Consider the following 20936-nt stretch of genomic DNA (forward strand, 5'->3'; position numbering starts at 1 on the left):
ACGGTTGGGATAGATGCATGAAGTTGTGAGAGATGAGTTGAGAAATTTATGCACTGATATTTTTCTTCTACAAATCTATTAATAGAATTCTTTCATCTCCCATTTCTTGCACACAAAAATAACCTATTAAAAATCTGTTTTCTTCAGCTCTCTTCCCCCTTTCCCCCCGTCTTGCGTAACCAAGCTTTTACTGTTTCAATTAGTTTGTATGAGGTTTCCCCCCTTCAAAAAGCAGTAACCTTGAGCACGCTCCCCGTCAGCTTTGGCAGGGTGCTCTAATCTACAGCAGAGGCTATGTGTATGTGAAACCACAAAGCATTATTTAATCAGGATTTTAAAACACAGTGATTTAACTCCTAGCCCAGTTTCAGATCAGATTTCCTAGATGCAGTAACTCCCTTTGCATGTGGCTGTGATCTCCTACGGAGGGAAATCTTTCAGGTTATGAAAAATGTGACAGGTATGAATTGCAGGCTCACGAGAAATCACTGGGCAGATGAATAATTCGTAATTTTCCCAGACGCAGATGTCTGCCTGCAACATATTATGGACTGTTAAAGCTAAACCAAGGCAATTTCTGCATTCACATACCCCATTTCCCAGCGTGGCTACTCAACTACTCTCAGTGTTTCAACTTGGAGGGAATTATGATGTGCATTCAGATATTTCTGAGTTAAAATAATAACCAAAATATGCTGTTTTCTTTCGGCTCAGTGATATCCAAATCAGCAAGAGGGATACTCCTGAAATTATATCCCAGCATTTCAGGATTTTTTTTTTCAAATTAGCATTGGAGTAGACCTGATAACTTGACCCTGGCCATGACCTGGATGTCACAGGCTAGCCCGGTCACCTCAGATCTCAGAAGCGAAGCAGAGGGGAGGACATATCAGTTCGCTAGGACTCATAGATAGAATTAATCAAGTAGATTCCTTTAAGGTGAGGATGTGTTCTTCCATGTAGAAAACAAGGCATTAATCAGCTGGGAAAACAAGAGCATCTTTGCCTGACACCTAAAACCCAGAGAAGCAGTCACCAGACAATTGAGTATAAAGAGTGAGTCCTATAGAAAAGGTGCCACCACAGCAAAAGGTCCTGGCTATGTTAGCTTGCCATATTGCACCTGAAGAGCATCCAGAGCCAGATTTCTGAAGCAGATACTGGACATTGGGCAGGTTCATATGGGAGGGGGCACCAAGCACCCAGTGACATAGCAATAGATTTTTATGGGGTGGATTTGGGGGCATAGCCATGCCCCCCCACCCTTGGGAGCGTGGCCACATCTCCCCAAGTTCTGCCCCCCCCCCCCCCCATAGTGCTTATAAAAGCAGCTCTCCAAGGCCAGGGACGGCAGTCTCTTCTCCCCGGAAGGGAGAGAAGCAGGAACTGCTGGCCGGGAGCCCAGCTGGTGGGGGTGGGTGAAGCTTCAGACTTGTAATGGGGGGTTTGAACCCATGAACCCCCCTACCTACGTTCTTGCTAGCACCTCAGGTTGATCAGCTGTTTTGCGCTGCATTCTGAAGACCATTTTGAAATGTCCAGGCAGGCGGCTCCACAGAGAGCACACTGCCAATGATGTCACATGATGGCAGGGTTCTGTGACTATATTTCATTAAAAGGCTGAGAATACTCAGTAATTTCTGAGTAATTTCTTTTCATTTCTGCCACTTTTGTCTTGCGGGAATTTTAAAAAAATTAATCCCTCCCAGAAAAAGAAAAGTAGCCAGTTTTTCCATTATGATTTTCAGTGGTCTTGATTTCATATGAACTTTAATTACTTCATCTGTATAAAAGCAATTACAGATTGTTTGGCAAGGAGTTTCTTAAGATTAAACAACCAGCTCTTGGAACATAACACATTTTCATTACTTAATGAAAAGCAATCAAATTTGGGACAGGGACACATATAAATGTGTCATAAATAAGTTAATGCTGTTATTGAGTAAATGAATGAAATTAATATTTAATTGGCAAAAATTATGTTCTGTTTCGTTGCTAAATGAACATTGGTGGCTTTGTTCCTTGAAGGTTGTTTGTGAGTTTCCTTTTTATTTCAAGAGAGAGGGTGGAAAGGAAAAAGTCAGAGAGTGTCACCAAGTTTAACAAGAAATAATACATTTTTTAAAAAAAAAATCATTATGGAGACATGCTTTCTTTAAAAAATTAATTATATGAACATTTTAAAAATTGTATTGTCGAAGGCTTTCACGTCCAGATTCAACTGGTCGTTGTGGGTTTTCTGGGCCGTGGTCTGGTAGATCTTGTTCCTAACGTTTCACCTGCATCTGTGGCTGGCATCTTCAGAGGTGTATCACAGACGGAAAAACCCCACCCACATTACAATGCAGTCAACCACATCTTTGCATAGAAAGTTCCATCCAAACACTTACTGATTGGTTCCCCACCCTGGGACATGGACAATATGTACTCTTCTCACTGGACACAGTATGTAACAGACTTCCTTCTGTGATACACCTCTGAAGATGCCAGCCACAGATGCAGGCGAAACGTTAGGAACAAGATCTACCAGACCACGGCCACACAGCCTGGAAAACCCACCACAGCCATTTTAAAAATTATTCATCTAAAAGATTTCTGAATCACCCTTCAACCTCAAGTTCCTAGGGGAGAAGACAATAAATCCTACAATAATATGAAACAAAAATGGCATTTAAAATATATCTAACAAATGGCGGAAAAGCATTCCATTAAAAAAAAATTACATAAGAGGAAGTGAAGGGGCTGGGAGAAAAAACACACACAATAGCTAACAGCAGCAAAACCAATCAAGTGTCAGGAGATTTAGCCTGACACTGAATGTAAGAAGATCACGCTCCGGGCAAATACCTGAAGTGAAGGGAGTCACCATGGAAAAAGCCCTTTTTGCGGGAGCCACCCACCTTGTCCAAAGACAGCCTGAGCAGACAGTTCAAGATGAGAAGCGGGGAATTAGTTGTCCTTTACGTACCTTGGTCCCAAGCTGTGCAAAACTTTAAAGGTGAAAAACCAACATACACCCGTATTGACACTCCAATCTGTTAAAATGGTATTTGCATGACTGAAGTGATAAGGTAAGCAAGTAATGTTGGCCTGTTTTCAGACTTGGTTGGGATGAGGTAAAGACAAAAGAAGGCCAGTGGGCCAGAAGCAGTCTATAGTCATTGAAGAAGAATTTGGATTTATATCCCCCTTTCTCTCCTGTAAGGAGACTCAAAGGGACTTACAATCTCCTTTCCCTCCCCCCACCCAACAAAGACCCTGTGAGGTGGGTGGGGTTAGAGAGCTCCGCAGAGCTGTGACTAGCTCAAGGTCATCCAACTGGAGTGCACAGGTTAATCTAGTTCCCCAGACAAGCCTCCACAGCACAAGTGGCAGAGTGGGGAATCAAATCCAGTTCTCCAGATTAGAGTGCACCTGTTCTTAACCGCTACACCTTCTGCTCCTGGTTGAGGGCCAGTTCCCTTGCTGTTCAAACCAGTGAACAAGCATTCTCTGGGAACAAAGGTCGTTTAGCCTGCTCTGCCTAGGGATGCCAGCCTTCAGGTAGGACCTGGGAATCCTGTGCAGTTACAGCTTATCTCTGACTACAGGGGAAAATAAATAAATAAACTTCCTCTGGAGATAATGGATACTGTGGTGGGTTGACTATGTGACATTATACCTCACTGAGGTATCTTTCTCCCCCAAGCTCCATCTGCAAATCTCCAGAATTTCCCAATCCCCCACCACCACCACCAATGGCCAAGGAGACCTGGCAACGCTAACTCTGCCTTATTGAGGCAAAGGTTTCTAGTCTCCCTGTGCTTCCCTTCTGAGCTGGATGGTGACCGTTATCCAGACTTCCCTCCAGACCGCAGTTCAGAACCCATTTGCAGTTGCAAGGCTTGGCAGCCAGCAGACGTTCTAGTGACTGGAAGAGGAGCAGCTGCTGTGCTTTATACAGTGACCTATAACCTACCACTCTGCTCAGCAAACCTTCCCTCAGCCTAAGGAGCCTTCCTCTGACTTTCCTCTGCTACAGGAAGAGCCAGATATGTTTATGGAAGACTCCGTACACTGGAGGAAGGCTTCAGGAGCTTTCCCTGTGTTTCCCAAACTTCTGGTAGCTGAAGCGCATTATTTCTCTGAATTAACAGCACACTTCCCCCTCACCTCTCAAAGCGCTTGTTTTTAATCTAAAAGGGTATGATGTGGCAATCCTCAGAGGACTGTACCATCTTTTCTTTCTGTGTGACTCATTGTATAGGGCCTAGCTCACCTGTATTTCTGCTGTATTTCTAGAATTGGGACAAAACTGGCTTATCAGAACAGGCCCAATAATGAAATGGAGTAGAGTTGTGATTCGGCTTGGTAAATACCCATAAAATTCGGTAAAATTCAGATTCAGATTTATTTGGGCATAAAATTATCTGTATGCCCAAATAAGACAAATAACATATTCGGATATATTCGAATCAGGTATTTGTTTCATCCGAATCTCCAAGCCTAGTTCTTATCGAAACCAATTAGAAAGAGGTTAGGTCAGAAGAGTAAGGCATATAGAGGTGTACTGGGCACCCTCTCATGTGTGTGGATTCTTTGGAACCACAGGAGGCCATCATTTTATAGGGTTTTTTTATTAATTGATCTTTTTATGGCACAGAATTTAGTCATATTCTCAATCTGTGCAACCTCTTTGGCATTTCCACGCCATTCCCTCCCTCTGTTCCACTGGTCTGACTTAATTCGTTGTTGTGTGGCAGACTTTGGACTCCTTTGGTTCAGTGCATACAGCATGCAAAGGGGTGTTTGGTAGTCATTCCAGCACCACAGTAATTTGCAACAACACACATTCCAAACTAATTTAGTTGCCCACATGATTGCCAGATACCTGTGTACTCTCCATAATGGCTTTCTGAATTATTGCTGGCTTGAATTGCATGACTTTAATAGCCTGAACAGCTTTTAATTGTTTTTGATTGCTTTCTACAAGCTACCTGAGGATCTTTCTTTTGATGGAAGGACAGGACAGAAATAAATTTGTATGTGTTGAACAGACCTGAAATACGAGCGGGAAGGATGGCGAAGCCTTTAATGCAGCCAAACTGAAAGCATTGTTGTGACCAGTGCAGCAATGCTTGTGACTCTTCTAAGCCTAAAACAAGCAAATAAGACTGGTCCCTGCCCCAACGCACTCATAATAGTCTGAATTTCAACAAGGAGAGAGGAAAAATTAGGAGTGTGTGGAAGGAGAGAGACTGAATGAATGTGGGAATATTTGAACAGATGCAGATAGGTGTACAAAGATATATTTGTTTATTTTACTTCATTTGTACCCTGCATTTCTCCCCAGTGGGGACCCAAAGTGACCTATGGCATTCTCTCTTTCTCCATTTTATTCTTTATTCTTAAAACAAGGCTGAGAGGTGAGTTAGGTATGTGTGACTGGCCCGAGGGTCTCTGGCAAGTTTTCAAGGGGATTCAAACCTCTGCCTCCCAGGTCCTAGTCTGGCACTTGAACCACTACACCACACTGGCTAAGGCAAATTCTTCCATGTAGATTTGAGAAAGGGGAGAGGCCAGAGCCCAGGATACACTGCTTAAATTATATGGGGAAATTGAAGTTGCATATGACTTCTCCATCAGTTCTGAGCCTGATACTTGTCAATACTTTTATAAATTATCTGGATGAGGGGGTGGAGGGATTACACACACACACACACACACACACACACACACACACACACACACACACACACACACACACAAATGCACCTTTATTAGGCATAATATTAAACTTGCTGATGACACTAAATTGAGAAGAGCAGTAAACACACCAGATAATAGAGATAGAATTCAGTGAGATCTGAACACACTGGAAAAGTGGGAAGATGTGAACAAGATGCCATTCAATATGGATAAGTTCAGAGTTCTACATCTGGGTAAAAAAATGAGAAACACACATACTGAAAGGGGGGAAACACTTCTGGGTAGCATTGGTTGTGGAGTACAGGTGGACTATATGCTAAATATGAACAACCAGTGTGACGCAGCAGCAAAAAGAAGGCTAATGCAATCTTGGGGTGTATCAACAGGGGCATAATATCCAAAACACAAGATGTCATAATTCCACTCTGCAGTGCATTGGTCAGGCTGCACCCGAAACACTGTGGGCATTTCTGGAGGGCTCACTTCAAAAAGGTTGTAGGCAGAATGAAGCGGGTACAGAGGAGAGTGACAAGGATGATCAGGAGCCTGGAGACCAAGCCCTACAAGGAAAGGCTGAGGGACTTGGGAATGTTTAGTCTGGAGAGGAGGAGGTTGACGAAGGACATGATTGCTCTCTTTTAAGTATTTGAAGGGCTGTCTGAGGAGGGCACGGAGCTGATCCTGTTGGCAGCAGAAGGTAGGACTCACAATAATGGCTTTAAATTACAAGGGGAAAGGGGAACTTTCTAGATCAGACGTTGATGCATTTTGGCGCAATGCACACGCATCTCTATTTACCTCTGGATAAATAGTTGGGTTCAGGAGCCAGGCACATGTACCAAAGGGTATCATAAACCAACCAGTAAATATATTCTGGGTCCTTCCCCCTATCTACATGACTTGGACATCCGGTCACATAGGATGACTTTCACACTCGCTAGGTTGTGATGCCCTTCCCTCAGCAATGCTAGAGGGCAGATATAAGAAAATTCCATACGCCGATAGGTTGTGTCCATGTGAGACGTGGGAAATAGAGACCCTGATTCATATCTTCCTACAATCCCCCCCCTCATAAAGAAATGAGAGCAAATTTGTTTGTCTCTCTCCCAACAACAATTTTTCTTGACTCGGAGGAATGCGCCATGAAAAGGCTATGAAGATGCTAACCCTAATATTACCAGACTGGTGGCAAAATTCAGTGCTTATGTTGTCAAAAGGCATGGTCAAATAGGGTAATAAGGGTATGGAGTCTGAATTACTATATTATATACCTTGTTTAAATATTATTATAGCTTTTAATTTGAGCTTACGCTAGGGTTTTAAATAACAGGCTACTGGAAATTTTGTTACCTCAATTTTATTCTCTAATTTTAGTCTGGAAATGTCAATGTGGATCTTGTATTTTATACTTGATAACTTCTGGTTTATGACTGGTCTATAATAAATATTGATTGATTGATGTACCAAAGGTGCTATCCTGTGTTCCCCATTGTGCAGAGCTTTTGTTTTCTGTGCATGAGGTAGAGGGACATGCATGATGAATGTGAGTAAGAATGTGTCTGGGTGTCCCCATGCTTTTCAAACTTGCTTGAATAATTTTGACTATGTATCTTTCCTCCTTCTTCTAGCCCCCTACTGCAGCCTCCCTTCACCTCCTTTCCACGGCTCCATCCTCAGCCACACTGGCCTGCAGCCAGGGAGCACCGTTCAGTTCGGTTGCGACCATGGCTACCGTCTCGTCGGCAAGAGCATCGCCACCTGTGTGAGATATCCCCAAGGCTATTTCCACTGGAACGAAGCCATCCCACTGTGCCAAGGTGGGCTGAATCAAATTGTTCTTATTAGCACATGATCGACACACCAAGTGTCCCTTTGCAGAAGCTTGCAAGGAAATAGGTTTCTGCCTCAAGGAGTTTATCCTGAAAATGTTAAGACAAAGCAGAGGTTCAGAGTGAGAGAGGAGAACAGTAGTGTAGCTGGAGGAAGGTGAAGAATATGCATTTTTAATCTCTCTTTTTTACATAACAAAATGATTTATTATAGACCAATTAATCCATTACATTAACATTATAAAGTTATAATGCCAGTCAAAATAGAGAAGACAGACCTTGGCAGACCAGTGTTCTGACTCAGCATGAGCAAGTTCTGTGTGTCCATAATCATTTTGTTTATTAGGACTTACTCTTTTTACTTTGTCCTAGAGGTTGCAAATGGCCAAGCTGTGGGGAAGGCATTACATTGCTCTAAGGAGAGCGATCAGTAACTTGTATACTCATGTGACCAGTAAGGCATTCACAACGTATTTTGTCCCCAACATTTCAACTAAAACAATTAATTTGTGTTTCAGCTGCTTGGCTGCTTTCGCCATCCCCGTTTTCAAAAATATATCTGTAACCACAAGAACCAGAAACTTAAAAAAGAGAAAGAGAAAGAGAAAGTAACAGCATTTCGCATAGCTGTCACAAGATCTCACAGTGCTGCCTTCAATAAAAGCATAACATGACACAAATTTGGGATGTGGGGTTGTGGAATCTTTTGGAGAGAAGGCAACAATATTTCAGAAAGCCAAGTGGAATCTCTCAGAGAGGTTGAAACGTCGAAACATTCCTTAGTTTCCCCATATGTGGAATCAAAACGTGACTGTGAAACTGTCTCTGTGGAATTTCAAGGTGTTCTTAGGAAAGTTTTGATACAACCGGCGCAATCTCGTGCCACAAATGAGTTTCTGTACCGTATGTCAGAACTTCCATCAGTTTTTTTGTTACAAAACACTTGCTAAAAATATAAATAGGACATGGCTGTTGCATGAATGTTCCCAATAGTTTCCCCCTCTCATTGAGAGACCAGAATCTTACCAATGTGCAATAAAAGCAGCTCTTTGACTGGAGCAGCCAAATCAGGTGGTCCAACCGTGTCAGCAGTAGCCTGGGGTTGTCGTGGCAACTGTAACTCTCAAATCCCGCTGGGAGCCATGCATTAAACCCACTGGTGCGAGCGCTTCCCTTTACCTGCAAAAGCAGGAATTAATTACCAGTGTCTTCTGAAATGGAGCTGGCTGGTTTTTTAAAAAAAAATCCTGCTAAAACCCAGGGCAGCTGAGTGATAATGCACAGCAATTACCATTCCACTGTCCCCAAAGAGCAAGCGGCCCCAAAAGGGCATACTCCATTGAATAACAGTAATTCCCGAGTGGTTATAAAAAGATTGTTTAAATACCAGGCAGTGACGTTTGTGGCTTTTCAGGGTGAGGGGTGTTCTAGCAGACTCTCTTTCGCAGCTGCAGAGATCACTCTTTAGCCAGATAACAGAGGAAAAGAACCTGAGAGAGGAAATTATCACTTGGGGCATTTTCATCAGAACTGTTGATTCTGCTTCCAGGGATCGGGGGGGGGGGGGGGGGCATTGACTGTAACCTCTCTAGATTTTTCTGGGAAGTTTTTTCTCAATTTGAAACATAGTTCTGCTTGATGCAGTTTCAGTGAGCGTACATCTCTTTGATCACACCATGCCGATTGCAAAGGGTTATGCTGTCACACACTGCAGTGGTTTATATGATTGCTAGGAAATGGCAGCTTCTAGAGTGTAAGCACCAGAATTGCAGCTGCAAATTAATGTCCTTGAGAGGCAACAGGTTTGCAAATGTTATGGTCCCATCTGCAAGGGAAACGATGCCTGGATGTGTAAGCTGGTGCTGAGCCTGCCAGTGGGGTGTGATAGATGACTGAAGGAGACCCTGGATTTCATCCCTGCTTGCCCATGAAGCTTACCGAGTAGTTGTACCCTGGATGCACAAACTCAGCCTAACCTGTCTCACAGAAGAAGAGTTTGGATTTATATCCCTCCTTTCTCTCCTGTAAGGAGACTCAAAGGGGCTTACAATCGCCTTTCCCTTCCCCCCCCCCCCCCCACAACAAACACCCTGCGAGGTGGGTGGGACTGAGAGCGCTCAGAAGAATTGTGACTAGCCCAAGATCACCCAGCTGGCATGTGTTGGAGTGCACAAGCTAATCTAGTTCACCAGATAAGTCTCCACAGTTCAAGTGGCAGAGCAAGAAATCAAACCCAGTTCTCCAGATTAGAGCGCACCTGCTCTTAACCACTACACCACGCTGGCTCTCCAGGTTTTGTAAGAGGATAAAATGGGGAAAACTCCATCGATGTTCCCTTCAGCTTTTTAGATATGTGAGCAACAGGGAACAAATAGAAAACATAGATGGAATGGGTAACTTTGGTTCCGATTGGTATCTGAAAAGAGCCTAAGGGGTAACAAAAAGAAAGACAAAATATGTTTGTCACATTTTTATCCTGTCTTCCAAGGAGCCTAGCTCTTTCTCTGCTTTATCCTCACAACAGCTGTGAGATTGGTTGGGCTGAGACAGAGAATAACTTGTCCCAAGGTCGCAGAGTAAAGTTCATAGCTCAGGGGAATGGAAACTCAAATCTCCTTGGCCTCCTTGGTCCCAGTCCAGCATTCCCCCACCTGTGTGGCCCAGGCTAGCCTGATCTCATCAGATCTCAGAAGTTAAGCATGGTCAGCCCTGGTTCGTCCTTGAATGGGAAACCACCAAGGAAGTCCAGGATCTGCATTGTCGAAGGCTTTCACGGCCGGAATCACTAGGGTGTTGTGGGTTTTCCGTGTTGTATGTCCGTATTCCAGTAGCATTTTTGCCTGATGTTTCACCTGCATCTGTGACTGGCATCTTCAGAGGATCCTCTGAAGATGCCAGCCACAGATAAGGGTGTAACGTCAGGAGAAAATGCTACTGGAACACGGACATACATTCTGGAATACCCACAACACCCTAGAAGTTTAGGATCATTATGCAAAGGTACACAACACCTATTCATCTCTTGCCTAGAAAGCCATATAGGGTCCTCATAAGTCTGCTGTGATTTGATGGCACTCTCTCCACCAATCCAACTCTCTCACCATTGCATGACACTGGCTGTTTTTTTGGAGAGGACAACAGAAAAACCCAAGATCTGTAAAGTAAGGAAATCTCAACAAGCAAAAAACTTGAAATGCTGTTTATGTTGGGAATCTTAGAATCAAAAAGAATTCCAACACTCTGAACTTGAGAAAGAGAATAAATAGCCATATTATCAAGAAGTAAAGAAAATGAGGCCAAAAAGACTGAGTAGTTAGAAGAAAATGTAGTTTGCATGGTTAATTTTAAGAAAATGGACATTCATCCAAGGAGAGAAAGAAAAACAGAGCAAATAGCAGGCCTCAGTGCGAAAGTGCAGTGTAGGTGTAGATCATCAAGGCAGTACTGAAGATGATAAGAACAGACAATGGGACCATGTAGGAGAATACCAAGGAGAGAAAGTACCATCGGGTTACAGCCAAAACCTATGACAATCCCATAGGGTTTTCAAGGCAAGAGGTGAGCAGAGGTGCTTTGCTATTGCTAGTCTCTGCATAGCAGTTCCTTAATAATCTCCAGTCCAGGTACTACTTTGGAATCTAATGCTTCTACAGTAGGTGGGGAAGGGGAAGAAATGGAACCACTGGAAGAAATTTGAAAGCACACTGAGATAGATATGTTGGAAATCATGACAAAACACAGGTGATCATGAGCCTGCAGTGACTTGATGCCACTTTCCACCTCCAGATTTCATTTTCACTGGAAATTGGGATTAGAAATGGGCAAATTCAGCTCAACTCAGATCAGATTGGATTGAAATTTACTCATTTCTACTCAGGCCTTCCAGTCAAGCCCAACGGGGTTCTGTGACAATTCTTCTGTCTTCGTTGAGCCTTCCCTCCTTCCTTGAAGAGAAAGCCAGAGGTGGGGAGGACTGGTAATGAAAAAAAATATACTGAGCCTCAGGACTCCCAGTCATGTGTGCTCGCTGAAGCAACTGTTAAGGTCAAGAAGTGAAGAGTCCAGTTCTTCTGCTTCTGCCATTGCTGGGTCGAACAATGAGCCCGTCTTTTTGTTTTGCAGTTTCTTGTTGGCTATTTCGGTTCTTTGCTTTATTCCTTCAAATGTGCACCAATTCATAAATGTTACCACCCCAGCAGCTTTCTCCCTGACCGGAGACTGTAAGCACTGGATGAATTTCTTTGGAAGGCAAATATTGACTCAGCTTTCCCCATGAAGAGGGCATGTGTTTTCATCTTCTCTTCCATCACTTCTGAAGAACAATGATCCCGACTGGGTACTGCGGAGCAGATGGAGAATATATTACCAAACGGAGTTTCGTCGCATCATGTTGAGCCCTGTAAATAACAACTTAATTATGCCATATTCTGCTGGAGGGTGCCAAATTCTGCAAGCCAGGATGTTGTTTTGATGCAGAAGAGCACAGGAGGTGCCTTCTCCTTTTGTGCGGGACCAATTGCTGAGTCCAATGGCTTGTAACTGAGTCCCCCACTTTTTTCCCTTTTTTGCCTGACCATCTGTGCTACCAGCGAGGTGGATTGAAGTTGGTTGGCCTTCTGCAGTGGTGTAATGAACTTTACAATGAACTACAGCTGGTCTGGGCAGGACAGGACTCAGACTCACTAAGCCTGGTATTGACACAGGATTAATGGAACTTCTCCAGTTGGAGGCGACTTCAGGAAGACGGGCACGAGCCAGCATGCCAGATGTTAAAGTACGGTTAATTAAAATATGGAATATCACAGTTATGGAGCAAATAACCAATTACATAAAAATGAAAGAGGACATAATTTCTGCAGAGGACTGCCAGCCTTGATTGTGCACTCCTTAACATTGGATTATAAGGACAAGTGAGATATCCTGCTGGTATAGTGTCTGCCTAGCTTACTAGTGGGTACTCTGCTTATGTTAGTGGAGGTAGTCTTCATTCTGATATTGGGCATTCCCAGACTGATTTTTTTTTGCGGGGGGGGGGGTTCAGCATCCATTCAGGGTTCAGTTTGGCAGGCTATGCTCAGTCTTCCTGTCCTAGGCTGTTATTAGCCCAAAGCATGCAAAAGCTTGTATCCTAAACTATGAACATAAGAACAGCCTTGCTGGATCAGACCAGACCAGTGGTCCATCTGTTCCAGGATTCTGCTTCACACAGTGGACAACCAGTTGCCCTGGAGGACCAACAAGCAGGGCACAGAGGCTGAAGCCTTCTCCTGATATTACCTCCTAGCACCGGTGCTCAGAGACTTACTTGCTTTTTCTGAATTTGGAGGTTCTCTTTATTCACCTGGCTAAAGGCCTTCTGGACCTCTTCTCTATGGAGCAGTCTAATCCCTGTCTACAGCCATTTATGCTGGTAGCCATCACTATGTTCACTGGCAGCAAATTTCAAAATGTAATCTCTCACTGGGGAAAGAAGTGCTGCTTTCTGTACTGAGAAGTTATCTGATGGTCTGGGGAGAAGGTATGAGACACAACCCTTCCTCCTTTCAGGAGCTACAAGCTGATTATATTGGTTTATCCTAGGAGACAGGTGGACCCACTTAGATTCCAGAGTGCTTTGGGGATATTATGACTCTAAACAGCTACTCTGTTTTGTGCCTTTATAGAAGCATGCAATCAGGCAACCTACCCAAAATGGCACCCAGGGCAAGGACTGAAATTGTGCCCCTCTTCCCAACTCCATCCTGGGGATGTTGTAGGGGAATGTGACCCTGGAAGTGAAGCAGCTAACATTAGGGTTAGGAAGAGGCTTGCCTTGGCACCTGCATGTGAACATTTTGCAGGGAGAGGTGGTGAGAGTCCCTCCCTACAGCAGGAACCAAGCGAGAGGTGAAACCAGATTATATATTGGAGGCTCACCAAAGAGGAGGTGGAGTCATGGAGCTGGATGGAGCTGGTGTTTTGCTGGCTGCTCCTGGGCAGGCACCTGGGAACTCCCGAAGGAGAAGAACCACAGGCAGAGCATCCGAGGGAGGGAGGGGGAAGCTGGTCCTGCACCAGGATCCAACCTTTGCAGCCCTGGATGAATCTCTCCTGTCCTGGATTAGATGTGGGCATGCCTGGCTGATAAAATCTTGCAAAATGAAATGGCCTTTTCTGCATGAGTAATTTACAATGTATCTTGCCATTGAATTCATTTTTTTCCTTTTTATTTGCACGTTTTTTTCCTCAGGTTCTGGAAATGTTTTCTCTTCATTTTTCCTCCATTGTTTTCCCAGTCACTATTACCGTGATTTTTAAAATCCATTTCTGAGCTGACTTTCCTTGAGCATGTGATCATGTTGGAAGGGTGTGAGAATGCCCGAGTATGAAATGCTGCCCATTGCATAGCACTGTGTTGTGCTATGTATATATGGGAGACAGACTTGAACTGCGTGAGAACAGTCGAACTGCTGGGTGAAAAAATTGTTCCCAGCTTTCGGCTAGTGAGCAGGATCTAGCGAGTGTTCAGGTATTCATAATTCACATGTAGCTCCCCCTGGCCTGGTCTGGATATATACTAGTGTTGCTTCTCCATTTGCATGAACTGGACGCAGCATACTATTCCTCTATCTGCTGTCTGAATAGCCAGCACAGTAACACATGTTGTGCAACATAAGCAAAGAGTAGCTTCCTGGGACAGGGTGAGCTGATGACTCCCCCTCCCCCCCCCCCCGGAACTGTGAGCCAGAATTTTAGGGGATCAAACAGAAACGTGATCTTGCAGGGTAGCGGGCTGCGCAAGCCCTTCTGGTTATTTTGATGTGATAACACCAAAAGGTTAAAAGAGATTACAGATCTGGATCCGGAAGGGGCGAGAATTTGCAGACTCCTGTTGTTCCACTTGCGGCTGCTGTGTGAAATTGGTATTCATGGCGACTCGACGTCTAGACACCTGGCCCTGCTGGAGGATTTGCTGAGCTCCTTAACTTTCACAAATGACACGCACGCAATTATCATCGCAAAGCCAGGATGCGACTGATGTCACTCGACGCCAGTCGGCCACATCCGTTTACGCAGGATCCTTTTTAGCCTGCTGCAACTTTGTTTCTTTCTAAGCCAAAAGCCCTCTGAAGGAATAAATACCTGTGGAGTATGACATCTTCTGCTAGCCACTCTTGTGAGAATCTCTTTCAGCCCTCCCAGCACTTTCTTTTGTTCCAGTCTATTATTCTTTCCCAAACATCGACACGAATGCCACCTGGACTTCTGAGTTATGAGCTGGGCCTGTTCTGTTACACCTGTTTGCCCTTGAGTCCTGATCCGTAAAAGCCTTATGCTGCAACCCTAAGCAAAGTTGCACCCTCGTGAAGGTCTTATGCCCGTGAATGTATGCTTACTATAGCACTCTCTGTCTCTAACCCTCTGGGGCTCCTCACTGATCTGTATCTCATTCCAAATTTCACTGTTACAAAAGAATCTGGGTTTTTTCCTTCTTTGCAGTGGCTGCTAAATTTATATTTTTTATCCCTTGAAAGGGATTTCTTATGTGTGCTTTGGAATAAGGTACGCTTGCCCACACAAATCATAGTCTTCACCAGCAGCTTTCATGCTTCAGACATTCAAGGAAATCTTTCCATGTGAGTGGGTTTGTTGGGGTTTGCCTGCAACATGCAGAAAATATTCTGGGAGAGTGTTCTGGGGTACCCAGTTCATCTGTGCTGAGGAACCATCCCTCTTGGGCCTTTTTGTTACCCTTTGAAAACAGAGACCTAATTTTCACATAGAAGATAAACTTAATTCTAGTCGCTTAGCTGTCACAAAAGCCTGGTAGTCTGAACTCCTATTGAGGGTCTGACTTCAGTTATTGGGAAGAGCTGCTGTGATGTCATAGAATGTTCATAAACTTTCTAAGTGCTCTGTGGTAACTTGACAGCAACCAGGCCCTAAGATCAAGGAAGTGGGAAGAGCTGTCAGGGGGCAAGGAGGGTTGAATTTCTGAAATTCCCTCTGCCTTCTGGGGCAATTGTGTTTCTTTTTCATATCTAAAAGATCAAATTCAAACCTCTTTGGGAGGAAGCATCAGACATATGCTTGTGTATAAGCTTGGAGATTTGGATGAATACCAGATTCCAGATTTGGCCTGAATCTGGGTGAATTTGTTCAAAAAATGGCCGAATATGTCCTGCCCGGATATGAATGAATCCGAATGCAAGGAATTCAGGCTTTTTGGGGGGTATTTTTTGGTGTTTTTTGCGTTTTGGCCTGCAGGGGGTTCATTTTTAAAGCTAGCAGCACCAAACTTTCAGGGTATCATTCGGAGACTGTCCTGATGATACCACCCAAATTTGGTGAAATTTGGTTCAGGGGGCCAGTTGAAGTTATGGACCCTCAAAGAGGTACCCCCCATCTCCTGTTAGCTCCCATTGGAAACAATGGAGAATTGGGTCACCCCCTTTGGGGGTTCATAACTTTGCCCCCCCCAACCCAAACTTCACCAAACCTGGGTGGTATCATCAGGACATCCAAATGATACCCTGAAATGTTGGTGATGCTAGCTTTAAAAATGCGCCCCCTGCAGGCCAAAAAGCCAAAAATACAAAATAATCAAATGGACCTGAATTTTTCGGGTATACCCAAATATTCAGGTATATCCGAATATGTTATTTGTCTTATTTGGGCATACAGGTAATTTTATGCCCAAATGAATCCGAATTTTACCGAATGTCTAGGGTATTGACCAAGCCTATTTGTGTATGTTGCTTGGGAAGGTTTTGGAGAAGTGAGGTGGGCTGATTTATAGATCAAACCAGTGAGAATCTAGAAAGGAACAATTTGGTGTAACAAAGTGCAAATGATGATGTGTTTCATTATTTCCTTCACAGCTATCTCTTGTGGAGTTCCTCGCGCTCCCAAAAATGGTGTCGTTTTTGGAAAGGAGTACACAGTGGGCACCAAGGCTTTTTACCAGTGTAATTATGGCTTCCACCTTCCAGCCATGGAAGATTCAAGCGTGGAGTGCTTACCAAATGGGCAGTGGAGTAATGGAAACAAGCCACTCCCATGTATGGGTGAGTGGTCTGGGCACCCTTGAATCCTCCTCCTCAATGAGACATATTTGTTCAAATAAACACCCCAGTGTTATTTAAGAATATGAGGGCACTGTTGGATCAGAACAAAGCCTACTACAGGATAGTCAGACTTCTCTAGGAGGTTTACCACTTTCCCTTTGGTTCTCCCAGTGTCTGGTATGCAAGGGTAAGCATCAAAGATACCTAGAGGGAGGGAGAAAGAAACAGCGTCCAGGAGCTCTGGGAAATGTAGTCCCTTGTACCCAATGCCTCAGGAACTTCAGGTCCAAGACATTGTGAGGGAGTGGGAACAGCTGGTTCCTTGTCTGCTACTAACACTAATCTCTGAGCAGGGGTTAAGAGAATAGGAGAAGAAGAGAGAGAATATTCTCTCTGGCTTAAAGGCAACATCTAAGCCAGACAACAATTCAAGGAGTCGCAATGGTCACCTTGCATTAAAGCATTACAAACCATTGAAGTTAGAATGCCAAGTCAAGTATGAATTTTGCTGGCATCTCTATTTAAGGGATATGTTGCCCCTGACTGTGGAAGTTCTGTTTTAGCTAGCTGAACTAATATAGATATCTGCTTCCCTTCTGTTTGCTCCCTTCATCAGAGTTATACTTCCTCTGGGTCTGCTTAGAGTATTTTCCACATTGTCTAGATAGCACTAAGTGCCGTATAGCATAATAGTAAAAGTGGCAGCCTAGGACTAGGCAGACCTGGGTTAGAATCCTCACTCAGGCAAGATTTGCACTGGGTGTGATTCAGTACCCAACTTTGGGCCAGACACTCTCTGCTGACCTTACCTACCTCAGAGGGTTGTTCTGCAGACAAAATAGGAAAAGTGTTGTGCATCACCGTAAACTCTTTAAAGGGTTAAAAGCGCAGTCTGGGATGGGGTGATAACTGTTAATCATAGGAAGCCTTTTGCTTTGCTAGCCTGCTTCTTTGATCTGTGAAAAACTCAGTACCATTTTCACCCAGAAACTGGAACCTCCATGTTCAGAGAGAGTTTATTTCTGTTCATTAGTGAGGATTACATAACAGTCTTTAACAGATTTTAGCCTCGCTTGTCTTAGATGCAGCGGTGGCTTGCATAAGCCGTTAGTTTAATTGAGAACCCCAGTGGTTCTTGAACTGGGGTTGGGGCACAAGAGTGGGTCATGACTTCCTCTCTAAGAGGAAGGAGTAAAATAAGGTCAGCAGAGAGTGGAGGTTGGTGAAGAATGGATGGCAAATGGGGCGGGGGGGGGGTTGTCCCTATGTAATGTGAAAGGAAGGTGTGAAGTTCAGTTGTTCAGTAATGCTACACTTGTACAAAAGTGAATATGTGTATGTATATAAACTTGTTCAGTGTCCACTGATGAGAGATTCTTGGGTTTTATGTTGGGGAGGAGTAAAGAATCATGGAGTTTGCAAATGAGTCCTGAAAACTTTAGAAGTTTAGAGTAAGTTTAGAAGTGAGCCCTTTTTCAAAGCATGATCCTGTTGACCTTACAAATAACATGTTAATTTTTTGTCTCCTCAATTTGGTGCTGCTGGTATTCAGCGGTGGGCTGCCCTGATGTCGGCAGCATTGCCGTGGAGCACGGCAGGTGGAGATTGATCTACGAGACACAGTATCAATACAATGCCCAGCTCATGTTGGTCTGCGATCCTGGCTACTATTACATGGGCCACCGTGTCATCCAGTGCCAGGCCAATGGGAAGTGGAGCATTGGGGAGCCCATGCCAACCTGCAGAAGTAAGCTGGGCTCTGCCCTCTTGGCCAAGCAAGGAGGGGGAGGCTGTGGAGGTGACCCATGTCTGCATGCCTGGGAAGCAAAGACAATAGCGAGATCTGTAACATTTGTGTAAAAGTCACTTTACTTGAAACATTGGCCGAATCCCCACCGGGAAATTCTATCTAGATCAAACCAAGTTTGAAAATAAACTACACCTTTTCATTGAGGTTTCAACCTCCCCACCGCAGCATGTTTCCAGTGAAGACATCTAGGCCTGTCTCGGATTCAAGAAATGTAACAATCCCCACTATCACACAATCGCCTTGGCAGATCTCTCCTGATTGGCTGTTGTGCCGTGTTGGGGCAGGACCTTTTTTTCCTCCCACAAAAACGTGCTCACATTATGACGTCAGCACGCCATCACATCTCCCCCGCCCAAGTTTCTGGTTGGTTATCGTTCTCTCGTGCTCTCGTGAGAACAGCACCGCACTCACTGTTTGGTTGTAAGGCATTTGCATCGTGCTCCATGGTGGGAAATTTGAGCCAAGATTAGACCCCGATCCTCCCCTCCAAACTGGATTGAAGACACGTTTTTTGAAAAAGTAGTACTTTCAACCAGGTTCGGCAAAGACGCAGGATAAGGGGGAGAATGAGCGCCAGAAGCGGGATGAAACCTTGTTCGTCCATCAGGCAGTGGGGAGTTCTTCCTGAATCCTTGATATTTTGCGTGAGTATCACGCAATTAATTGACCGTGGGGAATCGGCCATTAGGTGAAAATTCACGTGGCCTGCTGCACCTCATAGTGCTTTGATGTCGAATTCTCACCTCCATTTCCCCACATTTATACACACATTGCCATATTGTGCTTAGGGTTGTTTGAAATTTTCTCCAATTGTTGTTGTTATTGTTATTTTGTTATTTGTTGTTGTTGTTGTTTAGACTTCAACCCTACCTTTCCCAATCAAGGTCAGGCTCAAAGCACCTAACAACCAACAAACTACAATTTAAATATACATAAAAGCATAAAATCAAAATTTGAAATAATGTCCAATGGTACATTAAAAGTTCAAATGGTGCCCCTAATATTGGGAGAACAACAAAAGAACAAGAGGAGGGAGAGAACAGAATGGGGCTTACCTTATATCAAGATAATATAGGATCACTTGAAAGCGTTATATGCATGCTAAGTACAATCCTCCCCACTCACTGGAAATCCCTTCCAGTATCACTGTAAATTGTGAAATCCAAAAGATACTGGAAACCAGGGGTCTACTTCCCAGTCTGTGGCAAAGGGGAAAAAATTGCACAACATTTAACAATGAAATGATTATGATTACTGCATGGTGAGGGTGAAAACAGGCTGAAGACTATGTCATGTGACCAGATCATAGACCACAAATAAGTAAAATTACATATTGGAGGACAATGAGGGGTCATCTGTACTATTATTTTTGCTGGGTCCTAAGGTCATTGCCATATGGAGCTTTGTCTTCCTCCCAAGCAAATTTGGATGGTGATTAGGGTTGCCAACCTCCAAGCAGGCCCTGGAGGTCTCCTGGAATTACAGTTGAGCCCAAGACAATAAAGATCAGCTCCCATGGAGAAAATGGTGGTTTTGGAAGTTGAACTGTATGGCATTATACTGCTCTGAGCCCTCCACTCCCTAAACCCTGCCTTCCCCAGGCCCCGCCCCCAAATATTCAGGAATTTCCCACTCCAGAGTTGGTCTTGTAGTGGCAGTCTACATTCAGCTTGGTGTGTTGCTTCTGGCTCAGGCCTGAATTAAGGCAGTCCTTCTATGGTAGCAAGCTTGCCACTAATACTTCATGAGGGTAGTTTCTTTGTGCTGTTTGCATCGAATTCCCTCCACTCCCCCTCACACACTAAACCTCCTAAGATGTTTCTTTATTCTTGCAGTTATCTCCTGTGGAGAAATACCTGTTCCACCCAATGGAAACAAGATTGGGACCTTGACTGTTTATGGGGCTACTGCCATCTTCTCATGCAACACTGGTTACACATTGGTGGGGTCACGTGTGCGGGAATGCATGGCCAATGGCCTCTGGAGTGGGCTGGAAGTGAAATGCCTAGGTAAGTATTTGGGCAGTATTTTGGGCCCTTTGAAGGCCAGTTTGTTCAATACCTGCCTTCCCTGGTCAATCCTATTTCTACAGCCCATCTGTGTGACACAAAACAGCTTGGATCACTAGGTTATGCAATGAAAACTTCAATTGACTAATCACTAGAGGTTAGTTTTAACCAGCTGGAGGGGTCTGTGAGTATGAAGCATATTTGTTTTATAAAGCTGTTTTGGTTCTGGGGTGTTTTTTTTTTCAACTGAGACCTTCTTTGCATGCTTGAGTTACTTTTGATTTTCTTGGGAGTCAATCCACACGCATTGAAATCAATTTGGGTAGGATTCTTTTGCACACCTGCCATCCCTGTGCATTTTTTACAGTTGTGGAGTCAGTTTATATTTATATATAAATATAAATTTATAATTAATTAATTAATTAAATGTAAGCACGTGGCTTCAATAATGAGGATTTTTGACGGAGGGTTCTGTTGTCATTGGTGATGTCACCGCAACACCTCCATTTTAAAAAACAACCCTAAAACAGTGGGCCTTTCCCCACTTACCTTA

General features: G+C 44.0%; 1 protein-coding gene across 3 annotated transcripts in view; it reads left to right on the forward strand.

Moving 5' to 3' along the window:
• LOC125434149 (CUB and sushi domain-containing protein 1-like) overlaps positions 1 to 20936 on the forward strand; it is an 890459-nt gene that overhangs the window by 816450 nt on the left and 53073 nt on the right. For all 3 annotated transcript variants that reach the window (XM_048499152.1, XM_048499153.1, XM_048499150.1), the window contains 4 exons: positions 7317 to 7505; positions 16379 to 16564; positions 18117 to 18311; positions 20210 to 20383. In XM_048499152.1, coding sequence (XP_048355109.1) covers positions 7317 to 7505; positions 16379 to 16564; positions 18117 to 18311; positions 20210 to 20383 — 744 coding nt within the window. The remainder of the gene's footprint in view (positions 1 to 7316; positions 7506 to 16378; positions 16565 to 18116; positions 18312 to 20209; positions 20384 to 20936) is intronic.

Source organism: Sphaerodactylus townsendi, linkage group LG06 (genome assembly GCF_021028975.2).
Source record: "Sphaerodactylus townsendi isolate TG3544 linkage group LG06, MPM_Stown_v2.3, whole genome shotgun sequence".
Taxonomy (NCBI): domain Eukaryota; kingdom Metazoa; phylum Chordata; class Lepidosauria; order Squamata; family Sphaerodactylidae; genus Sphaerodactylus; species Sphaerodactylus townsendi.